This window comes from Chiloscyllium punctatum, chromosome 27 (assembly GCF_047496795.1).
Source record: "Chiloscyllium punctatum isolate Juve2018m chromosome 27, sChiPun1.3, whole genome shotgun sequence".
NCBI lineage: Eukaryota > Metazoa > Chordata > Chondrichthyes > Orectolobiformes > Hemiscylliidae > Chiloscyllium > Chiloscyllium punctatum.
The window spans coordinates 15,434,694-15,453,303 of NC_092765.1; the positions used below are offsets into that span (position 1 = coordinate 15,434,694).

General features: G+C 41.9%; 1 protein-coding gene across 2 annotated transcripts in view; it reads left to right on the forward strand.

The window, feature by feature from the left end:
* The first annotated feature begins 8,016 nt into the window (after nt 1-8,016).
* LOC140453451 (orexin receptor type 2-like) overlaps nt 8,017-18,610 on the forward strand; it is a 33,130-nt gene continuing 22,536 nt past the window's right edge. For both annotated transcript variants that reach the window (XM_072548140.1, XM_072548141.1), the window contains exons 1-2: nt 8,017-8,211; nt 16,800-17,111. In XM_072548140.1, coding sequence (XP_072404241.1) covers nt 16,865-17,111 — 247 coding nt within the window. In that variant the 5' untranslated portion in view covers nt 8,017-8,211; nt 16,800-16,864. The remainder of the gene's footprint in view (nt 8,212-16,799; nt 17,112-18,610) is intronic.

The window sequence follows — 18,610 nt, forward strand, 5'->3', positions numbered from 1 at the left end:
ATGAACCCTTCTGTTAATTAAAACAAACATCCAGAAAAGCTCACCTTGCCTCATAGTCTGTTAAAATATGAGTGACAGAGAACTCTCAAATTCGACTATTTAAATAAAATAATATTAATTTATTCCTTAATTCTAAAAGTGAACCTTAAACAACAACTATTGCAACTCTAAGTCCCTTTCTCTTAATTGCTTATTATCTGCTTCCAACCCTGTCACAATATGCTGTTCCAATAAAAAACAGTTATTAAAATTACACCAGCTTAATTTCACAACCACACAGCAGCTGTCATCAGTATCTGCCTTCTTTTGGCTGAAAATCTCACTGAATTGACTTCTTTTTCTTTACTGTGAAGATGTTTGATATGAAAAAAGGGTATCTTTGGGGGATAGAGTGTTTTGCTGGCAGTTACTCTGTCTAACTCTCAAAATACCCACTCCTTTATACCCCAAACATTGGATTGTCTCATTGGTTCAAGGTTGGCAAAAACAATAAATTCAAACTCGATTGGGTTTTAGTATCCTGGGGCATAATTTAAACTGATTGGATAGATTTGAATTGTTGTCAAAACAGCAATCAACTCAGGTATCTATTTCACAGCCAAATGTTACATGTTTCAATTTTCTAGTACACTCTTGAGACTGCTAGCTGATCATATGACAGGTCTTTGTAAGCTCTCAGTGCAAAACAGCATTCCTTCTCTCTTAAAGGTACAGTACACACCTTCAACCTCCTAACAATATAAATGACAAAAAACACCAATCCCTGCAACACACCACTGGTCACAGGCCTCCAGACTGAAAAGCAACCCTCCACCATCACCCTCTGTCTCCTACCTTTGAGCCAGTTCTGTATCCAAATGGTTAGTTCTCCTTGGATTCCATGTGATCTAACATTGCTAACCAGTCTACCGTGCGGAACCTTGTCAAACACCTTACTGAAGTCCTTTCTGCCCTCATCAATCCTCTTCGACACTTCTTCAAAAAAACTCAGTCAAGATAGTGAGACACGATTTCCCACACTGAAAGCCATGTTGGTTATTCCTGATCATCATAGAGTCATAGAGAAGTATAGTACAGAAACAGACCATTCGGTCCAATTTGTCCGTGCTGACCAGATATCCCAACCTAATGTAGTCCCACTTGCCAGCACTTGGCCCAAAACTCTCTAAATCCTTCCTATTCATATACGTATCCAAATGCCTTTTAAATGCTGCAACTGTACCAGCTTCCACCACTTCCTCTGGAAGCTCATTCCATATACGAACCACACTCTGCATGAAAATGTTGCCCCTTACGTCTCTTTCATATCTTTCCCCTCTCATGCTCTCGTTCTGGACTCTCCCACCCCACGGAAAATACTTTGTCTATTTACCCTATCCATGGCCTTCATGATTTTATAAACCTCAATAAGGTCACCTCTCAGCCTCCGACACTCCAGGGAAAACAGCCCCAGCTTATTCAGCCTCTCCCTGTAGCTCAACTCCTCCAATCCTGGCAGCATTCTTGCAATTTTGTTCGGAACCCTTTCAAGTTTCACAATATCTTTCTGATAGGAAGGAGAACAGAATTGTACACAATATTCCAAAAGCGGCCTAACCAATGTACAGTCACAGCATGACTTCCCAACTCATGTACTCAATGCTCTGATCAATAAAGGAAAGCATTACAAACACCTTCTTCACTATCCTATCTACCTGTGACTCTACTTGCAAGGAGCTATGAACCTGCATTCCAAGGTCTCTTTGTTCAGCAACACTCCCCCTGCCTTTCTAAATATATGTAAATCCTGTCCCTCAGGATGCCCTCCAACAACTTGCCCACCACCGATGTCAGACTTGCCTGACCTTTCCTTACCACCTTTCTTAAATAGTAGCACCACGTTTGCCAATCTCCAGTCTTTCAGCACCTCACTGGTGCCAATCAGTGATACAAATATCTCAGCAAGAGGCCCAACAATCATTTCCCTAGCTCCCCACAAAGGTCTAGGATACACCTGATCAGGTCCTGGGGATTTATGCATTTTAAGACATCCAGCACCTCCGTATCTGTAATATGGCACGTTTCAAGATATTGCTACTTATTTCCCTACACTGTCTTGCTTCCATATCCTTCTCCATGGAAAACACTGATGCAAAACACTCATTTAATATCTCCCCATTTCTTGTGGTTGCACACTTAGGCAGCTTTGCTGATCTTTTAGGGGTGATATTCTCTCTCTAGTTACTCTTTTGTCCTTAATGTATTTGTTGAAACCCTTTGGATTCTCCTTAACCCTATTTGTCAAGCTAACTTATGTCTCCTTTTTGCTGTCCTTATTTCCCCCTTAAGTATACTCATACTTTCTTTATACTCCTCTAGAAATTCCCTTCTGTCTATACCTGACATATGCTTCCTTCTTTTTTTTGCCCAAACCCACAATTTCTTTAGTCATCCAGCATTCCCTGCACCTACCAGCCTTGCCTTTCACTCTAACTGGAAAATATTGTCTCCGGATTCTCGTCATCTCATTTTTAAAGGCTTCCCATTTTCTTGCCAACCCTTTACCTGGAAATATCTACCCTCAGTCAACTTTCAAACACTCTTGCCTAATACCATCAAAATTAGCCTTCCTCCAATTTAGAACTCAGACCTTTAGATCTGGTCTATCTGTTACTATAACCATTTTAAAACTCATTGAATTATGATAATTTGCCTCAAAGTGCTCCTCCATTGACATCTCAATCACTTACCCTGCCATATTTTCCAAGAGTAGGTCAAGTTTTGCTCCTTCTGTAGTAACTTGGAGATAGTGAGAATTGCAGATGCTGGAGTGTCAGAGTAGATGAAGTGTGGAGTTGGAAATAGCACAGCAGATCAAACAGCATCGGAGGAGAGGGAAAGTTAACTTTTCAGGTTTGAACCTTCAATCAGGACAATGATGTTCTGATGAAAGCTTCCGACCTGAAGCATTGACTCCCCTTTTTCCTCTGATGCTGCTTGACCTGTGGTACTTTTTCCAGCTCCACACTTCATCCACTCATTCTCTTGTAGGTGAATAAGAAAATTTTCTTGTATACACTTCTCACTCTTCCTCCTGTTCCATTATTAGATACAACCATGCCCTGCAATCAGGGAAGCAATTTGTGATGTTACAACTCAAAACAGACATAAGTCAAAGTGCACCCCATCCCATGTGTCAGTAAATGAACATGCATGAGCTGATGTCATTACAGTTTATTGTGTTCATGTTGTGAGTCACAATTCAGGCTTCTTTCCAAACCTTTGTATTTTTGATCATGGCAAGTTGCAGTAGGTGCCCTGTTATCCAAACCACATGAGGCATGCAGTAAACAGGAGTTAAGTGGCTGGGAACAACATCCTGAGATTCTCTACATTAAACATCAGGCCAATTTTTCATCATGCTTATTTGTGACTCCAGAGCACGTAGAATCCGTTTTCTTGTACAACCACAATTAATATGAAGCTGATGCTTATTACAAGGACTACATATTGAAACAGAAGAAAGAACAGTAAGAAGCTGGTCACCCTTGACTCAATTAATCACATTCTTGCCTCTGAGCCTCTGGGTTCAAGTCCCACTCCAATATGAAGCTCATATCCCAATGCAGGATTGAGGGAGCACTGCACTGTCACCTGCGTATCCATCTGCTCCAGGGAATGCAAAGGATTGCGTAAACTATTCCACAAAAGGACTGGAGAGTTATCCTTGATGTCCTGGTCAATCCTGTTCAAAGCAGATGATCTGGATATTATGATATAGCTAGGAGCAAATTACTGCAGATAATAGAATCCTAACTGAAAACAAAAAGACGCTGGAGATCACAACGGGTCAGACAGCATACAAACTCTGGCTGTGATCCTGAGCATGTTTTGTTTCATTACCATGTTGCTGTTTGTGGAAGCTTAATGTGTATGAATTGAAAGCAATGTTCCCACATTACAACAGCGAACGCTCCTTAAAAACTGTTTTATTGGCTGCAAAGCATTTTGAGATGTCCATGAAAAGTGCTATATAAATGTAAGTCATTCTTTCAAAGAGAAAATTCCAGAATATGTTTCTTACACAATGCTTTAAATGTCAAGCTTCATGTAGGATTGTCTGTCAAAGTAATTGCATTCCGTCTTCTTCACTTCTGTCCTTGACACTGTTCAACTAAAGAGATGCTGCAAAGTATAAGGATTCTGAGCACAGTATGATCAATCCAGCCAGACAAAAGAACATCTTTCACACACCTTTCTCAGAAAGACTGATATGAATTTACAAAGGAAGGGATTACACTATTAATGGTAATATCCTGGAAAGTATTTGAAAATCAAAGGGATTTTGTTGTGCACGGTAGCACAGTGGTTAGCACTGCTGCCTCACAGCACCCAGAGACCCGGATTCAATTCCCACTTCAGGCAACTGTCTGTGTGGAGTTTGCACATTCTCCCTGTGTCTGCGTGGGTTTCCTCCGGGTGCTCCGGCTTCCTCCCACAGTCCAAAGATGTGCAGGTTAGGTGAATTAGCCATGCTAAATTGCCCGTAGTGTTAGGTAAGGGGTAAATGTAGGGGAATGGGTCTGGGTGGGTTGCTCTTCAGAGGGTCGGTGTAGACTTGTTGGGCCAAAGGGCCTGTTTCCACACTGTAAGTAATTTAATCCCAAAAGGTAGCAGGACAAGGAAACATGTGCTTAAGACGGGATATGCGCCTTAATTATTGAGACATGGAATATGAGAGCGGGAAAGTTATGATAGAACTGTATAAAAACTGATAGGCTATAACTGCATACATTTCTAGTCAGCACATTATAGGAATCTGTCTGGGCTGGAGGGTATAAGCTATAAGGAAGGTTTGGACAAGCTGGGCTTGTTTTCTTTGGAGCAGTGAAGGCTGAGAGGGATGTTGAGAATTGGGGCCTCCTTAAACCTGCATTAACTCAGCAGTCCACATGTGATAAATCCTGTGGCACATGAGACATCATCTAACTGTGTCACATTACTAACCAGCCTTGTGCAAATGTTAAAAAAGGTCTTTGTCAAAACAGAGGGTGGGTCTTCAGAATTAGCAAGGTCTTGACTCACAATTTATCAGGTATCACCCTACTTCATTCTCAATGCAGTGTTACAAAAGTAACAAAAAATGCTCTAAGAAGGAATGAAAACTAACCAAGATGAAGGTGGACAAGGGACAACAGTCACCTGATGTCATGAGTGGCTGTTCCATGGCCACTGGTCAAGAGATGTTAGACCAAGTGATTGACATTGATAACCAGCCCTCAAAATAAAATATATGTATCCACAGGGGCAGAAGGGGAAGAAGGAGCAAGATGATCCAGGAAGAAGAGCCGTACCATCTCACCGAGAGAAGATCAGGGGTTCATCCACATCAGCCCAAGGGAAAAACAAAGAGTATTGGTATCAAGAACACCAAAGTTTCCCAGAAACCACCACAACAAGACATAAGACCACGGACATGGTAGTGCACTACCTCTACTCCTCCATTCTACAGAAATAGTGCAGCAACAACATTCTGTTTTAAGTTCAGATGACTGATTTTGCTAAATATCGGTATAGAAAGAGATATTGCGGAAACATTATAGGATACAAGTTGAAACTCCATCCTCCCTATTGGCACTGGTGTCCAAATATAAGTTGCAGTTTAGATTTGGCCAATGTAGCAATAAAACAATAAACAAAGAAGTGCATCAGGGTTTTTGGATCATTGATTAGGCAAAATAAAATGAAATTCTGACAGCTTACGAGGACACAGTTGTTTGTGGCAATGAATGAGACCTGACACTAATTTTGAGATTATTCTAGTTATTTATTAAAGCCCTTACTTGTAAATGATTGCACAATGCCATATAATTTTGCAATACAGCAATCTGACCTTAACCATGTGCACCATATTGAAATATCCTGCGTCCTCTAGTTGCAATAAAGGAAGATAAGGATGTGAAGGCATGCAACATAAAATACGCATCTCTACCTTAGACAGATATCCTGGATTTGCCCTCTCCACATTACCCCTGCAGACAGACCCACACTAATTAACTGTAAACAGAGGAAACTTGCCATTGGAGAGAGGCTTCAGATAGCCTCAGGTAAGAATGATCAAAGCTGTACCAAGAATCACCCCCTCTCTGCCCAACACAACTTAATCATTTTGCAAAATTGTTTCCCATTGAACCCGGGTCAACTTCACCCTGTTTTTGAATCAAATAACAAGCATTTGGAATAACTGCAGTGATGTCCAATTCAGCTGATGTGTAGTTACAATTGAAAGAAACACAAGACTAGAATTATTGCATTTTTTTAAAAAAGTTAAACAAAATAAGCATTAATAAATATTTATTGATACACATATAAATTAATATATTGAACATATAAACAGAGAATACATATTCACTTGCATTGCCACAGCTTCCAGGGCTGTGGGCCAAGAACTGGAAAATGGGATTATTGGGGTTAGATTTTTGTTGACCAGAATGAACATAATGGGTGGAATGGACTCTTTCTGCACTGTAAACATCTATGAGTCTATTAGCATTCTTCAAATATGCTGCCCTTTTCACATTTGAAGCCAACTACTTTCAGTTGTTGACAGTACCCAGTGTCAAGGTAAAAACAATGACTGCAGATGCTGAAAACCAATACCCAGTGTCAGTCAGCTTCTGCTAATATTGCTGCTTCGTTCAATACCAAGTAAGTTTCCCTTAAATCCTGCACCATGAAAGGAAAGTCAAGTGCAAAGAGTGGAAACCTGAAACAAAATAAGAAAATATTGGAAACGAGCAGTCAGCACCTGAAAACAGACCTTAGTATTTAATGTGTCTAACATTTCTGCTGAACCATTCTTCAGTTCTGAAAAAGATCATGTGTCTAAAACATGAAACTGTCTTCCATTTTACAAATTCTGATGGACCTGCTATGAATTTTGTGTATTGCCCTCTTTAACCAGTCAGTCTCGGTAGTGCATTGTCATTATAGGTCCATTAATCACACATTTTTGAAGCTTAACACCTATCCTGCTGCAGACCAGAAAGCAGTATTGGCAAAAGGCTCCTTTATCAACAAACACTGCAAAACGCTGGAGAATCTCTGCAGGTCTGGCATCATCTGTGGAGAGAAAGAAACAGCTGATGTTTTGAGTCCAGTGTGATTTCTCCAGAATGAGGGTTTTCAGGACTGATTTGAAAAATATATTTTGAAAAATATTCTAACCCCCAAATATCAATATAAAATTGTATAAGTGTTTCCAGTACATCATTCAATCCAGATTTGAACCCTACGCACCTCCTCCATTTTATTTGAACATATTCAAGGCTCAGACAGTTTTGTGACTGACAAAGGAGTCACTCACAGTTTATAGGGTACAGTTGATTAAGGTGCGTCAAGGTCTTTTCATCCAATCAGGGTGCTGTTAAGGCTTCAATAGGATTAGTCATTATGCTCTTGAATGGTCAAGCAAGCTCAGTGGACCTAATTGCCTTTTCCTGCTTCTACTTGTTCTCATCTTGTTACTAGATTCAGCAACAAGCACAATGATAAACAAGAGACACACACAGGGCAGCAGGTACGTGATTTGGTGAAAGAGAGGAGGTAGATATACAGAGAGAAAATTACAGACAGATCAGGAATCAGAGAGAGAATCACAGCTACGTAGAGGCAGAAGGCAGTAGGCACAGAGTTCTTGTCTCTTATTGTCAAGTTTGGAGGTCCAGGTAAACGGACTAACTGAAAGCTAGCTGACAAAGGGGTTACACGTGTCAATCGGTGTTCACTAGCCTAGAATAATCGAGCAGTAACGGTAAGCCCGATTTCTCCAGCAAGTGTTCACGTCCAAGGTTTGTTTATTGCTACAATTCCATCTTCAGCAAAAATGCCATTGAACAGAAAGGAATGATGAGTCATTACTGGCAGCAGTATCTGAGTCCACCAGGAAGAGGTGGGTGAGACACTGAATCTCTCCATCTGCAACTGATACCGTCTTCACACCCTTTCAGCACATTGAAGGATTAACAGGAGCCCAACTAGGACAAGGGTTCATTCTCAAACTGAAACATCTGAAGAGAACTCCCAGGCAAATATTGGGGACTGGTGGTGAACATTCAGAGGAGGTTTTGAACAGCATCGACCATCTTCACAACACTTGGGAGAGTCTTTTTCTGTTTGCTGTTCTGTCATATTCCAGACTCCGTGTAAGAAAGTGGAGGAACACAGTAACAGGTAACACAACTCATTTCTTCATCTGGAGGGGACTAAGCTCGCTTTAACAGGGACACAATCCGCCGGGCATGCTTTCCGGCTTTGCATCTTGTTTGTTCACCACTAAACCTCGTCATTCTCGAAGGGAAAGGTATCTTTTTTTTAATAAAACAATTTTTAAACCTTTATCCTCGTCACGTAAAACAACCACAACCTATTCACTCGCATTTGTTTGTGCTAACAACTGGTTGTTGTGACAAGGTTGCAATGTACTTAATTGCCAATGTTGAACTGATCAGTTCGCCGGGGTGTGTTGTAGAAAGCCGGACAAACAGCAGTGAATCTCCAGAACCTCTGTGACTGCCGGTGTAATTGGAAATGCCCCGAGTTTGATAAAATTCGATAGAAACTTACCACAAGTTCAAATCGTCAAATGTACAGAAACAAAACTGGTCACTACCCACTAAGTTTAACTTTTTTTTAAAATCACAAACTCCTCGATTAAGAATGGAGATTTTTAAAGCAATATTGAATTTCTTCATTAAAAAATAATTCGAGGGAAGTTTTATGGAATTTGCAAGAATGCCAAAAAAACTGCACCATTCTCAACTGACAGCAATAGAAACGGATTGACTGCGCGCCACACTTACACAAATATTGACAGTTTTGAGTCAGAGATGGCATTAATTTCCCTGACTCGGGGTGGGGGGGCTGAGGTTGGATTTCATCCACTGTCGAAGATTCGTAAGCAAACTGCTCAGCACTAGGTAAGGAAGGTGAATAAAATTTACAGTGCCCCATCATTTTGGGAAATGGTTTGAAATATTTCACCCTGAAAGGATGGTCTCTTACTGACTGCTGGGATCCTCGGCTAATGTTAGCCCCAAGCTTGGAAGAATCAAATCCACTGCAGCCTATCAAAATGTAGAAGGGAATGTAGCAGTATGTTAGTAACGAAAGATCTAACATGTGGAATGGCAGCAAATAACTGTATGTGATGCCCAATGAAGAGATGTTATCCAGGGTGCACTTGATGGTGCTTTGAAGAGAGACAAAATGTTTTTAAAGATTATGTTGCATCAAAATGTATCAGATAAAAGACATTGTTGTGGTTCTGTTCGCCGAGTTGGGAATTTGTGTTGCAGACGTTTTGTCCCCTGTCTAGGTGACATCCTCAGTGCTTGGGAGCCTCCTGTGAAGCGCGTCTGTGATCGTTCAGTATTTGTAGTGGTTTGAATCTGCCACTTCTGGTTGTCAGTTCCAGGTGTCCATTGCAGCGGTCGGTATATTGGGTCCAGGTCGATGTGCTTATTGATTGAATCTGTGGATGAGTGCCATGCCTCTAGGAATTCCCTGGCTGTTCTCTGTTTGGCTTGTCCTATAATAGTAGTGTTGTCCCAGTCGAATTCATGTTGCTTGTCATCTGTGTGTGTGGCTACTAAGGATAGCTGGTCATGTCGTTTCGTGGCTAGTTGGTGTTCATGGATGCGGATCATTAGCTGTCTTCCTGTTTGTCCTATGTAGTGTTTTGTGCAGTCCTTGCATGGGATTTTGTACACTACACTGGTTTTGCTCATGTTGGGTCTTGGGTCCTTCGTTCTGGTGGGTTGTTGTCTGAGAGTGGCTGTTGGTTTGTGTGCTGTTATGAGTCCTAGTGGTCGCAGTAGTCTGGTTGTCAGTTCGGAAATGCTCCTGATGTATGGTAGTGTGGCTAGTCCTTTGGGTTGCAGCATGTCCTCATTCTGTTGGTCTTTCCCTTAGGCATCTGTTGATGAAATTGCGTGGGTATCCGTTTTTGGTGAATACATTGTATAGGTGTTCTTCTTCCTCTTTTTTTTGCAGTTCAGGTGTACTGCAGTGTGTTGTGGCCCTTTTGAACAGTGTCTTGATGCAACTTCTTTTATGTGTGTTGGGGTGGTTGCTTTCGTAGTTCAGGACTTGGTCTGTGTGTGTGGCTTTCCTGTATACCTTTGTGGTGAATTCTCCGTTCGGTGTTCTCTGTACCATCACGTCTAGGAATGGGAGTTGGTTGTCCTTTTTCTTCCTCTCTAGTGAATCGGATTCCTGTGAGTGTGGCGTTGATGATCCGGTGTTCTCTAATTCTAATGATTACAAAGGTGTCATCCACATATCTGACCCAGAGTTTGGGTTGAATTTGCGGTAAGACTGTTTTTGATCTAACCTTTTGCATTACCGCTTCTGCTATGAGTCCAGAGATGGGTGATCATTAAAATCATTGTAATAATTAAAAACACAGAAATAGAGAAAACACACCAGATCATCAATGCCATACTCACAGGAATCCGACAGTTAGTTTGCTTGGTAATTGGATCTGCTAAGGACAAAGCTGCACATAAAGTGAACCAAGTAAGGGCATTGGCAAAGAATGTACAAATAATCAGAAAGGTGACCCAACACCCAGACAGAGTGTGTGAAAATGGAGATGTTCATCATTTGGAAAAAAGCATTGAAAATATAAAAGAATGAATGGTGTTGCGCACCTGCATATGCTATCAGCTACAGAAAAACCGAAAACTGTGTGGTTGCTAGAAATCTGAAACTGAAGCAGAAAATGTTGGAAATGCTCAGCAGGTCCGGAAGGCATTTGTGGAGAGAGAAACAGCCCTTCAAGGCTGAGACCTTTCAACAATTATTTATGGCCTCTTTACCTGTGGTGTAGATTCCAAGATAGCAAACATATTGTCAACATATCAGAAATAGGCATGAGGTAGGAGATTAGAACTCATTCCATTTAAATAGAAACATCTAGTGTTAGATGTGATTCTGCATTGGGCAGTACTTGCCAAGCAATCACACACCTTTTTCTTGTGTAGCATAACTTGTTGCAATCATTTGAAATGTGGCATTTTTGCATATGTCATGATGCCTTTCATTTCAGCAATGTGAATTGGGTTGCGCATGTTGTCAGCAAACCTGTGGCCTATTGAGAACAGTCCCATTTTAGATATCTGCATTCTGGACACTCGTGTTTTAATGTTTTGAAAAATTCCATTAAATGTTACACACAAAAAAGATGCAGTTGTAGAATATGGTGCTGGAAAAGCACAGCCGGTCAGGCAGCAACCGAGGAGCAGGAGAGTCGACGTTTCAAGCATAAGCTCTTCGTCAGGATGAAGATTTCCAGCACCACACTCTTCGACTCTGATCTCCAGTCCTCCCTTTCTCCCACAAAAAATGTAGCCAGTTTCCCCTTAAGGTCAATTAAACCCAGCAGAAACTCACACACAGGTATTACTGCATTTTAGGAAAATTGCAAGTGCAGCAAACTGGTGTAACAGACTGTGTCACAGATTGGTGGAATATAGGGTCACCCCAGTATGAAATTACCCTAAAACTGAGCTTCTGACATTGCTGCATGGAAGGCTTCAAATGCCCAAATACATTTATTTTCTCCCTCAGGCAGCAGTATTAGATTCAATAGCAGGTTCTATGTGATGAATGTTGCAAAGCAAATTGAAGTAGACTGATTGTCTAGATCAGGGTCAAACAGACCACTGAAGCTAAAATGAGCCTACAATGAATTTGTTCTGTATTGTGCAATGAATTCAGTTCTGACAATTAGTCCAAGTTTAGACATGAGCAACATAGTAAGAAATCCCAGGAAAGCAAATAAAAAATGCAAAATAAAAGCAAGGTCAATTTTTCATCAAATATTTGTTAGGTTTCAGGTAAGTTTGAATGCAAACTATATTGCTATAGGTACTAATTTCTATTGTGGTAACAGCATTAGAATGAAAAAATGAGATACACAGTTAGTTGATGCAAAATACTATTCAGTAATTGAAAGTTGGTATATTCACTGGTTATGCTGTATTTTGTTGTTAAGACATTAGAGACTAAGATGTCTTTTTCACAGCAGGGATAGAAATATTTTGGATTAAATCTAGGGATCAGCTGCAGAGGAATAGCACTCACTATTAGAATGACAGACATTTAACCAGCTTTTAATGTACTTTTAGATGATCGCTAGCTGGAGATCCTTTTTAGTTCAGTGCCCGCTGCAGGCGACCTATTGAGTGTGTGAACAAGCCAAGGCAGACTGTGCCTACCTATTTCCTCTGATTAAAGGAACCATGCAGGTTGAAAATCTATTGGTGCAGCAACTATATTGGTGCTTTTGAGGGTTGGTTTGGATCCACAGTGTTGCGATTGAGCAAGGTGTTGGCATAGGCATAGGGAGCCTAATGAGACTGGATGAATATAATCATAGCTGGTTTATAGTGTCAGTCAATGTACCAAGTTGAGTTGGCTCTGACCTACAACGAACAGTTCTCTTTGGTCAACTTTATTTCTCATCAAGACAGAAGAGACATTTAACATCATCAACAACACCCTCACAGGCATAAAGTTCACCAAGGAGGAAGAAACCGACAACAAACTCGCATTCCTGGACGTCATGGTCGAAAGAAAGAACAACGGAGAACTACAAACCTGCGTATACAGAAAACCGACAAACACTGACCAAATACTTAACTACACCAGCAACCATCCCAACACACACAAACAAAGCTGTATCAGAACACTATTCCAACGAGCCACATCACACTGCAGCACAGACGAACTTTGGAAAACGGAGGAGAACCACCTTTACAACGTATTCAAGAAGAACGGATACTCAAATAATACAGTCCGCAGATTCCTCAAGAACAAACCACGACAAGCAGGCCAAACACAGCCAGAAACCCTAACCACCTTACCATACATCAAAGAAGTTTCAGAAATGACAGCCAGGCTACTAAGACCCCTCTGAATCCTAGTAGTACACAAACCCACCAACACTCTCAAACAAAAACTAACAAACTTAAGACCCAGTACCTCCCATGGACAAAACCAATGTCGTCTACAAAATTCCATGCAAGGACTGCCACAAACACTACGTAGGACAAATAGGAAGAAAGTTAGCCACCAGGATACACGAACACCAGCTAGCCACAAAAAGACACGACCCACTCTCCCTCGTAGCCCTACATACGGAGAGAAAAAAAAACACCATTTCGGCTGGGACAACACATCTATCCTGGGGCAGGCTAAGCAAAGACATGCCAGAGAATTCCTAGAGGCCTGGCACTCTAACCACAATGCCATAAACAAACACATAGATGGTATCTAGATCTATCAACCCGTCAGAAAACGAACAGGAAATGACATCACCACAAACATATAAGTAGAAAGCAGGAGACAACAGCTTCACTTCACTTGGAGGTCGCCACTGATAATGTTACCTAGCCAGGTAATGAAACATCTGGATATCAAACCTACAGCTCAGTGAGCAAACCTACACCCTAAACCTCCACCTGAGCTACAAACCTTGCAAAAAGCCTTGATCAGAGTTTTGGTCAGACCTGTTCATTTGGCATTCTAAAGACACTTGGAGAACTAAAGCTGCTTTGTCAGAAAGGTGGCTGCAAATGGCTACAAAAATTCAGAGACTGACACTTTCAGTGTATGATTGTTGTTGGATCTCAAATTGACATCTTAAGTGCTGACAGACTGAGAAGGTAACATTTCTGTTCTAACAGAAACTGTCGGGCTGCATCTTTTACATTCCAATCATTATTCATTTCCTAAAATGCCTTTATAATTGTATTTCACTAGATTTTACTTTCTACAACCTCAGGGCAGTGTAGGTCCTGCTATACAGTCATTTACTCAACTTTATATTCTAAAGAGCGTTGGCTTGACAGAATGTCTGACTAATACGTTAGCTTCCCGTTCACAGCTATCTGGTTGTGTGATGCCAATTTTCTAATCACAAGACAGACAATTAATGTCCCACTAATAAAAGTGCATTAATTGGGGCTGTTGTGGTGCAGCAGTTGTGCCCCTGCCTCTGACCTAGCAGAGCCTGTATTCAAGTCCCACCAACCCCAGAACTGTGCCATAACATCCCTGAACAACATGATTAGAAAAGAGCAGTGTGTCTGCATGTCCCTTGGAGGAACGTACTCCTGTACTCTGTTATGCTGTTGCAGTTTGAGGAAGTCCCAAATACTTTATGACCCAATGAAGCACTTTCAAAGTGCTGGGGCTATTGTAACTTTAGGAAGCACGATAGCCAGATTGTGAACAGGAAGCAGCAATAAAATAAACATGATTCAGAGCTGGTGTAACATATGAAATACAAAGGTAGTGTCCCTGCTTCTGGCATGGGGTGGGGGGCATTTCCCATCGGCTATTATGATGCATGTTATAACTCTTAACCAGGCTGATTTTAAAAAATCTAAAGTAACTAAAGCATTGAGTAGAATCATTCACAACCATACATCCCTCCTCGATGAGCTCAATGCATTGTGCTCGATTTGAACAGAAGCTTCAGTAAAATGATGTCCCCTGCCCCAACAGCATTGGAAGCCCGTACCCACAGTCACCGCTCCCCCCACCCCCACAAGGGGCAGACTGGCCTTCTCCAGAGTGAACCCACAGACAGTGGCTGGCCTGGATGGAGTTCTGGGTTGTGCACTCAGACCCTGTGGGAACCAGCTGGCAGGAGTAATCGCAGACATCTTTAACCTTTCCTTACCACAATGTGAGGTTCACACTTGCTTCCAAAAGACCACAATCATCCTGGTGCCAAAGCAAAATTAGGCTGTGGGCCTTTAATAACTACCACCTGGTGGCTCTGACATCCATTATTATGAGGTTAGTAATTGCACACATCAACTCCAGCCTCCCAGATTGCTTTAGTCTGCTACAGTTCACCTACTGTCACAACAGGTCCATGGCAGAAACCATTTCCTTGGCTCTACACTCATCACTGGAACCTCTGGATAACAAGGACACCAAGGTCAGACTCCTATTTATTAACTTTAGCTCCACCTGCAACACAATAATTCCAAGAAAACTCATCTTCAAACTCCGAGACCTAGCACTCTGCTCCCCCTCTCTGCTTCTGAATCCTCGACTTCCTGACCTATAGACCACAATCAGTAAGGATAGGCAACAGCATCTCCTCCATAATAATCAACACAGGCCTGCAAGGCTGTGTAATCAGCCCCTTACTGTACTTCACATACACACATGACTGATTAGTCAGTTCAGCTCTAACTCCATTTACAAATTTGCTGATGACACCATCATCGTGGGTCAGAACTCAAACAAGGATAAAACAGAGTACAGGAAGGAAAAAGACAACTTAGTAACATGGTGTTAAGACAACAATCTCTCCCTCAATGTTCAGGAAACTGAAGGAGTTGTTATTGACTTCAGGAAGCAGAGTGGGGGACACACCCTTGTCTGTATCAATGGTGCTGAGGTGGAGGTCATTGACAGCTTCAAGTTCCGAGGAGAAAATATCTGCAAATGATCTATCCTGGTCCATCCACATCAATGCTGCAGTCAAGAAAGCACATCAACACCTCTATTTATTCAGGAGGTTAAGGAAATTCAGCATGTCAACAATGACTCTTATCAATTTTTATAGATGCACCATAGAAAGCATCCTATCCAGATGTATCACAGCTTGATGCGACAACTGCTCTGTCCAAGACCACGAGAAATTACAGAGAATTGTGAACGCAGCCCAATCCATCATGAAAGCCAGTCTTTCTTCCAGTGAGTCAATCAGTATTTTCTGCTACCTCGGGAAAGCAGCCAACATAATCAAAGACCCCTCTTACCCCAGTTATACTCTCTTCCACCTTCTTCGATTGGGGAGGAGATACAAAAGTTTGGAAACACGTACCTACATATTTAAGGACAACTTCTTCAATGTTGTTATCAGGCTTATGAATGGCCCTCTCATATATTAGAATTGATCTTTCACTGTAGTTGTAACACTTTATTCTGCATTGTGTTCTATTACCCTGATGTATTCATGTAAGGTATGATTTGTCTGGATAGCACTCAACACTTTTCATGTGACAATAATTAACCAAACCAAATTAAATCAAAATGTGCATTTAGCTTGGCTGACAAAGCCACCTTCAGCTTAAATTAGAGACTTGCAAAGAACTACCACAACATGAATAAATCCACAGCATTAAACAACAAGGGGCTACTGTGGTGCCGAGGCAGAGTCCTTACCCCTCAACTGAGAGGCCTGGATACAAGTCCCATTTGCTCCAGGGGTGTGTAATAGCAACTCTGAATTGGTTGATTGACTCCGAAAACTAACTCATTTTTCCCACAGTCTAAGAATAAGGAGTAAGCCCTTGAGGACTGCAACGAGGAAGAATTTCTTCACATGGAGAGTTATCAACTTGCAGAATTCTCTCCCACAGAAAGCTGTTTTGGTTCAGGTTGTTAGATATATTCAAGAGGGAGAGCTGGACGTGACTCTTGCAGCTAAAGGGATCAAGGGGGATGGAGGGAAAGCAGAAATGGGATACTGAGCTTGCCTGATCATAATGATTGTTGATGCAGGCTTGGAGGGCTGAATGGCCTACTCCTGCACCTATTTTCTATGTTTCTATGACTCCAGCCAGTCTGGATGATATTGAGTAGGAAATGTCATCTTGGAGACAAATCATGGTAGCAGCAAAGCTGATTATAATGCTGTACCACTTGTATCAATGACTGCTTGGAAATAGATTATAATCCAAAATGTACAGTTTGTAGAAATTCTCATTAGTGCATTCCCTGTTTTTCAGGTATTGGAATCCTGACTGTGAATGGCTGTCTTAGTAATTCACACACTGACATTGTGATCTTAGAAATGAATTGTACTGGTCTGTGCCTCAGTACCAAGGTTACAAATGGATATCTCGATCATACTTTGCACGTGTCCAATCTGACTGCACCCATCTTAAATGGAACACCAACAGCAGGAGGTGGCACAGACAGCGATGATGAATTTCTGCAGTACATATGGAGGGAGTATCTCTATCCCAAACTGTACGAATGGGTCTTTATTATTGGATACATTATTGTGTTTGTGGTGGCACTTGTTGGCAATATCTTAGGTAGGTTGAAGTTTTGTTTTTAAGCAAGGTATCTTTGAAAAGCAGGAACTTTGCAGTTACCCGCCACATTTTCGCCCAGTGACACAGAATCACCAGCCAAAGACTTCCCAGATTAATCCAACTTTAGGAATGTGCACATTTTACCATTGTTACAGTCCTGCCTAGATTCCTGCATGAGAACTGACTGATCCTTACCCTTCCAGGCATTTCATTGTGTGTATCGCTGTTCGTCAGACTTTCAATCAAACTATTCAGACCTGCCTTGGGGATAAGGAGAGTTTCTGTATTTGTAGGGTGATTTGATCCAAACCAGACACCTCATTCAGACTGAGCTGAGAATAAAGTGGAGCTCATTTACTCTGCAATGCCAAAATACTGCAGCTGCTGGCAATCGAAAATAAAAGCAGGAAATGCCGGCAATTCCCAGTCCAACTGTTTGTTTTGTGGAGCTGTGGAGTCTGCCGACCACGTATCTACTGACTTTAGGCAATTGCACTCCCTTTTTAGTTATTTGAAAAATGTTACGTTCTGTTTTTAGTTATACTTCAGCCCCACGCTCCTGATCTTTGGGTGCGGTGGGGTGTGGGCAGGTCAGAGGAGCACCTCGTGGGTCTGCTCCTGGGCCTGGCCAGGCTGGCTATAAACAGGTCCAGGCAGTGGGCCATGGTGGGGGTCATCTCTGCCAACTGTCTGCCCCTCTTCCGCGGTTATGTTTGCACCCATGTGTCCTTGGAGAGGGAGCACAGTATCCATCAATGCTCACCATGCCTTCGGAGAGAGAGATGGACACCCCATGGAGTGGAATGCTTTATCTCTCCTCTTGGTTTCATTCCGATTTAGCCCCTTTCCCTCCCCATACCTCGCTCTCACCTTCGATGCTCTGCGTTGTCCTTAACAGGTTTTGCATGTAAATTATTCATTTGGAAACACGGGTGATTTACTACTTTTGGGGAGGGCGGAGGTGGGGTGGTTGGGGCTGGTGGTGGTTAATAGATGAACAAATTGGGTGATGGGGTAAAAAATTCAACACCCACTTCTGGATACAAAAGTAAAACAGACAGTGCTGGAAAAACTCGGCAGGTCAAGTAAGTATCTCTGGACAAAGAAATACAGTTAACATTTTATACTCACAATGATTCTTCTTGAGAAAAGGGAACAGAGTGATTTGGACTGAGAGTGATAACTCTGTTTCTCTCTCTCTCTCTCTCTCTCTCTCCCCACAAATGCTGAATCTCTGCTGAGTTTCTCCAGCACTTTTCATTTTTATCCTATTTTTCAGAATGTCCATACATTTATACAATAGCGAGAGAATTATTCTGAAGCAGTGGTCCCATATTTGGGAAGTTCTGATACAATGCCAGATCTTCCCCCCGCCCCCCCCCCTCCCATAACCAAGACTCCAGTGATCCTCCGAAATGGTTTCACCTAAGTCCCCTCGCCCCCTGAATTCTTCAGCTTTCCTTTGAATTTCCCAGTCGGAGGTTTCAAAGTCTCCTGCC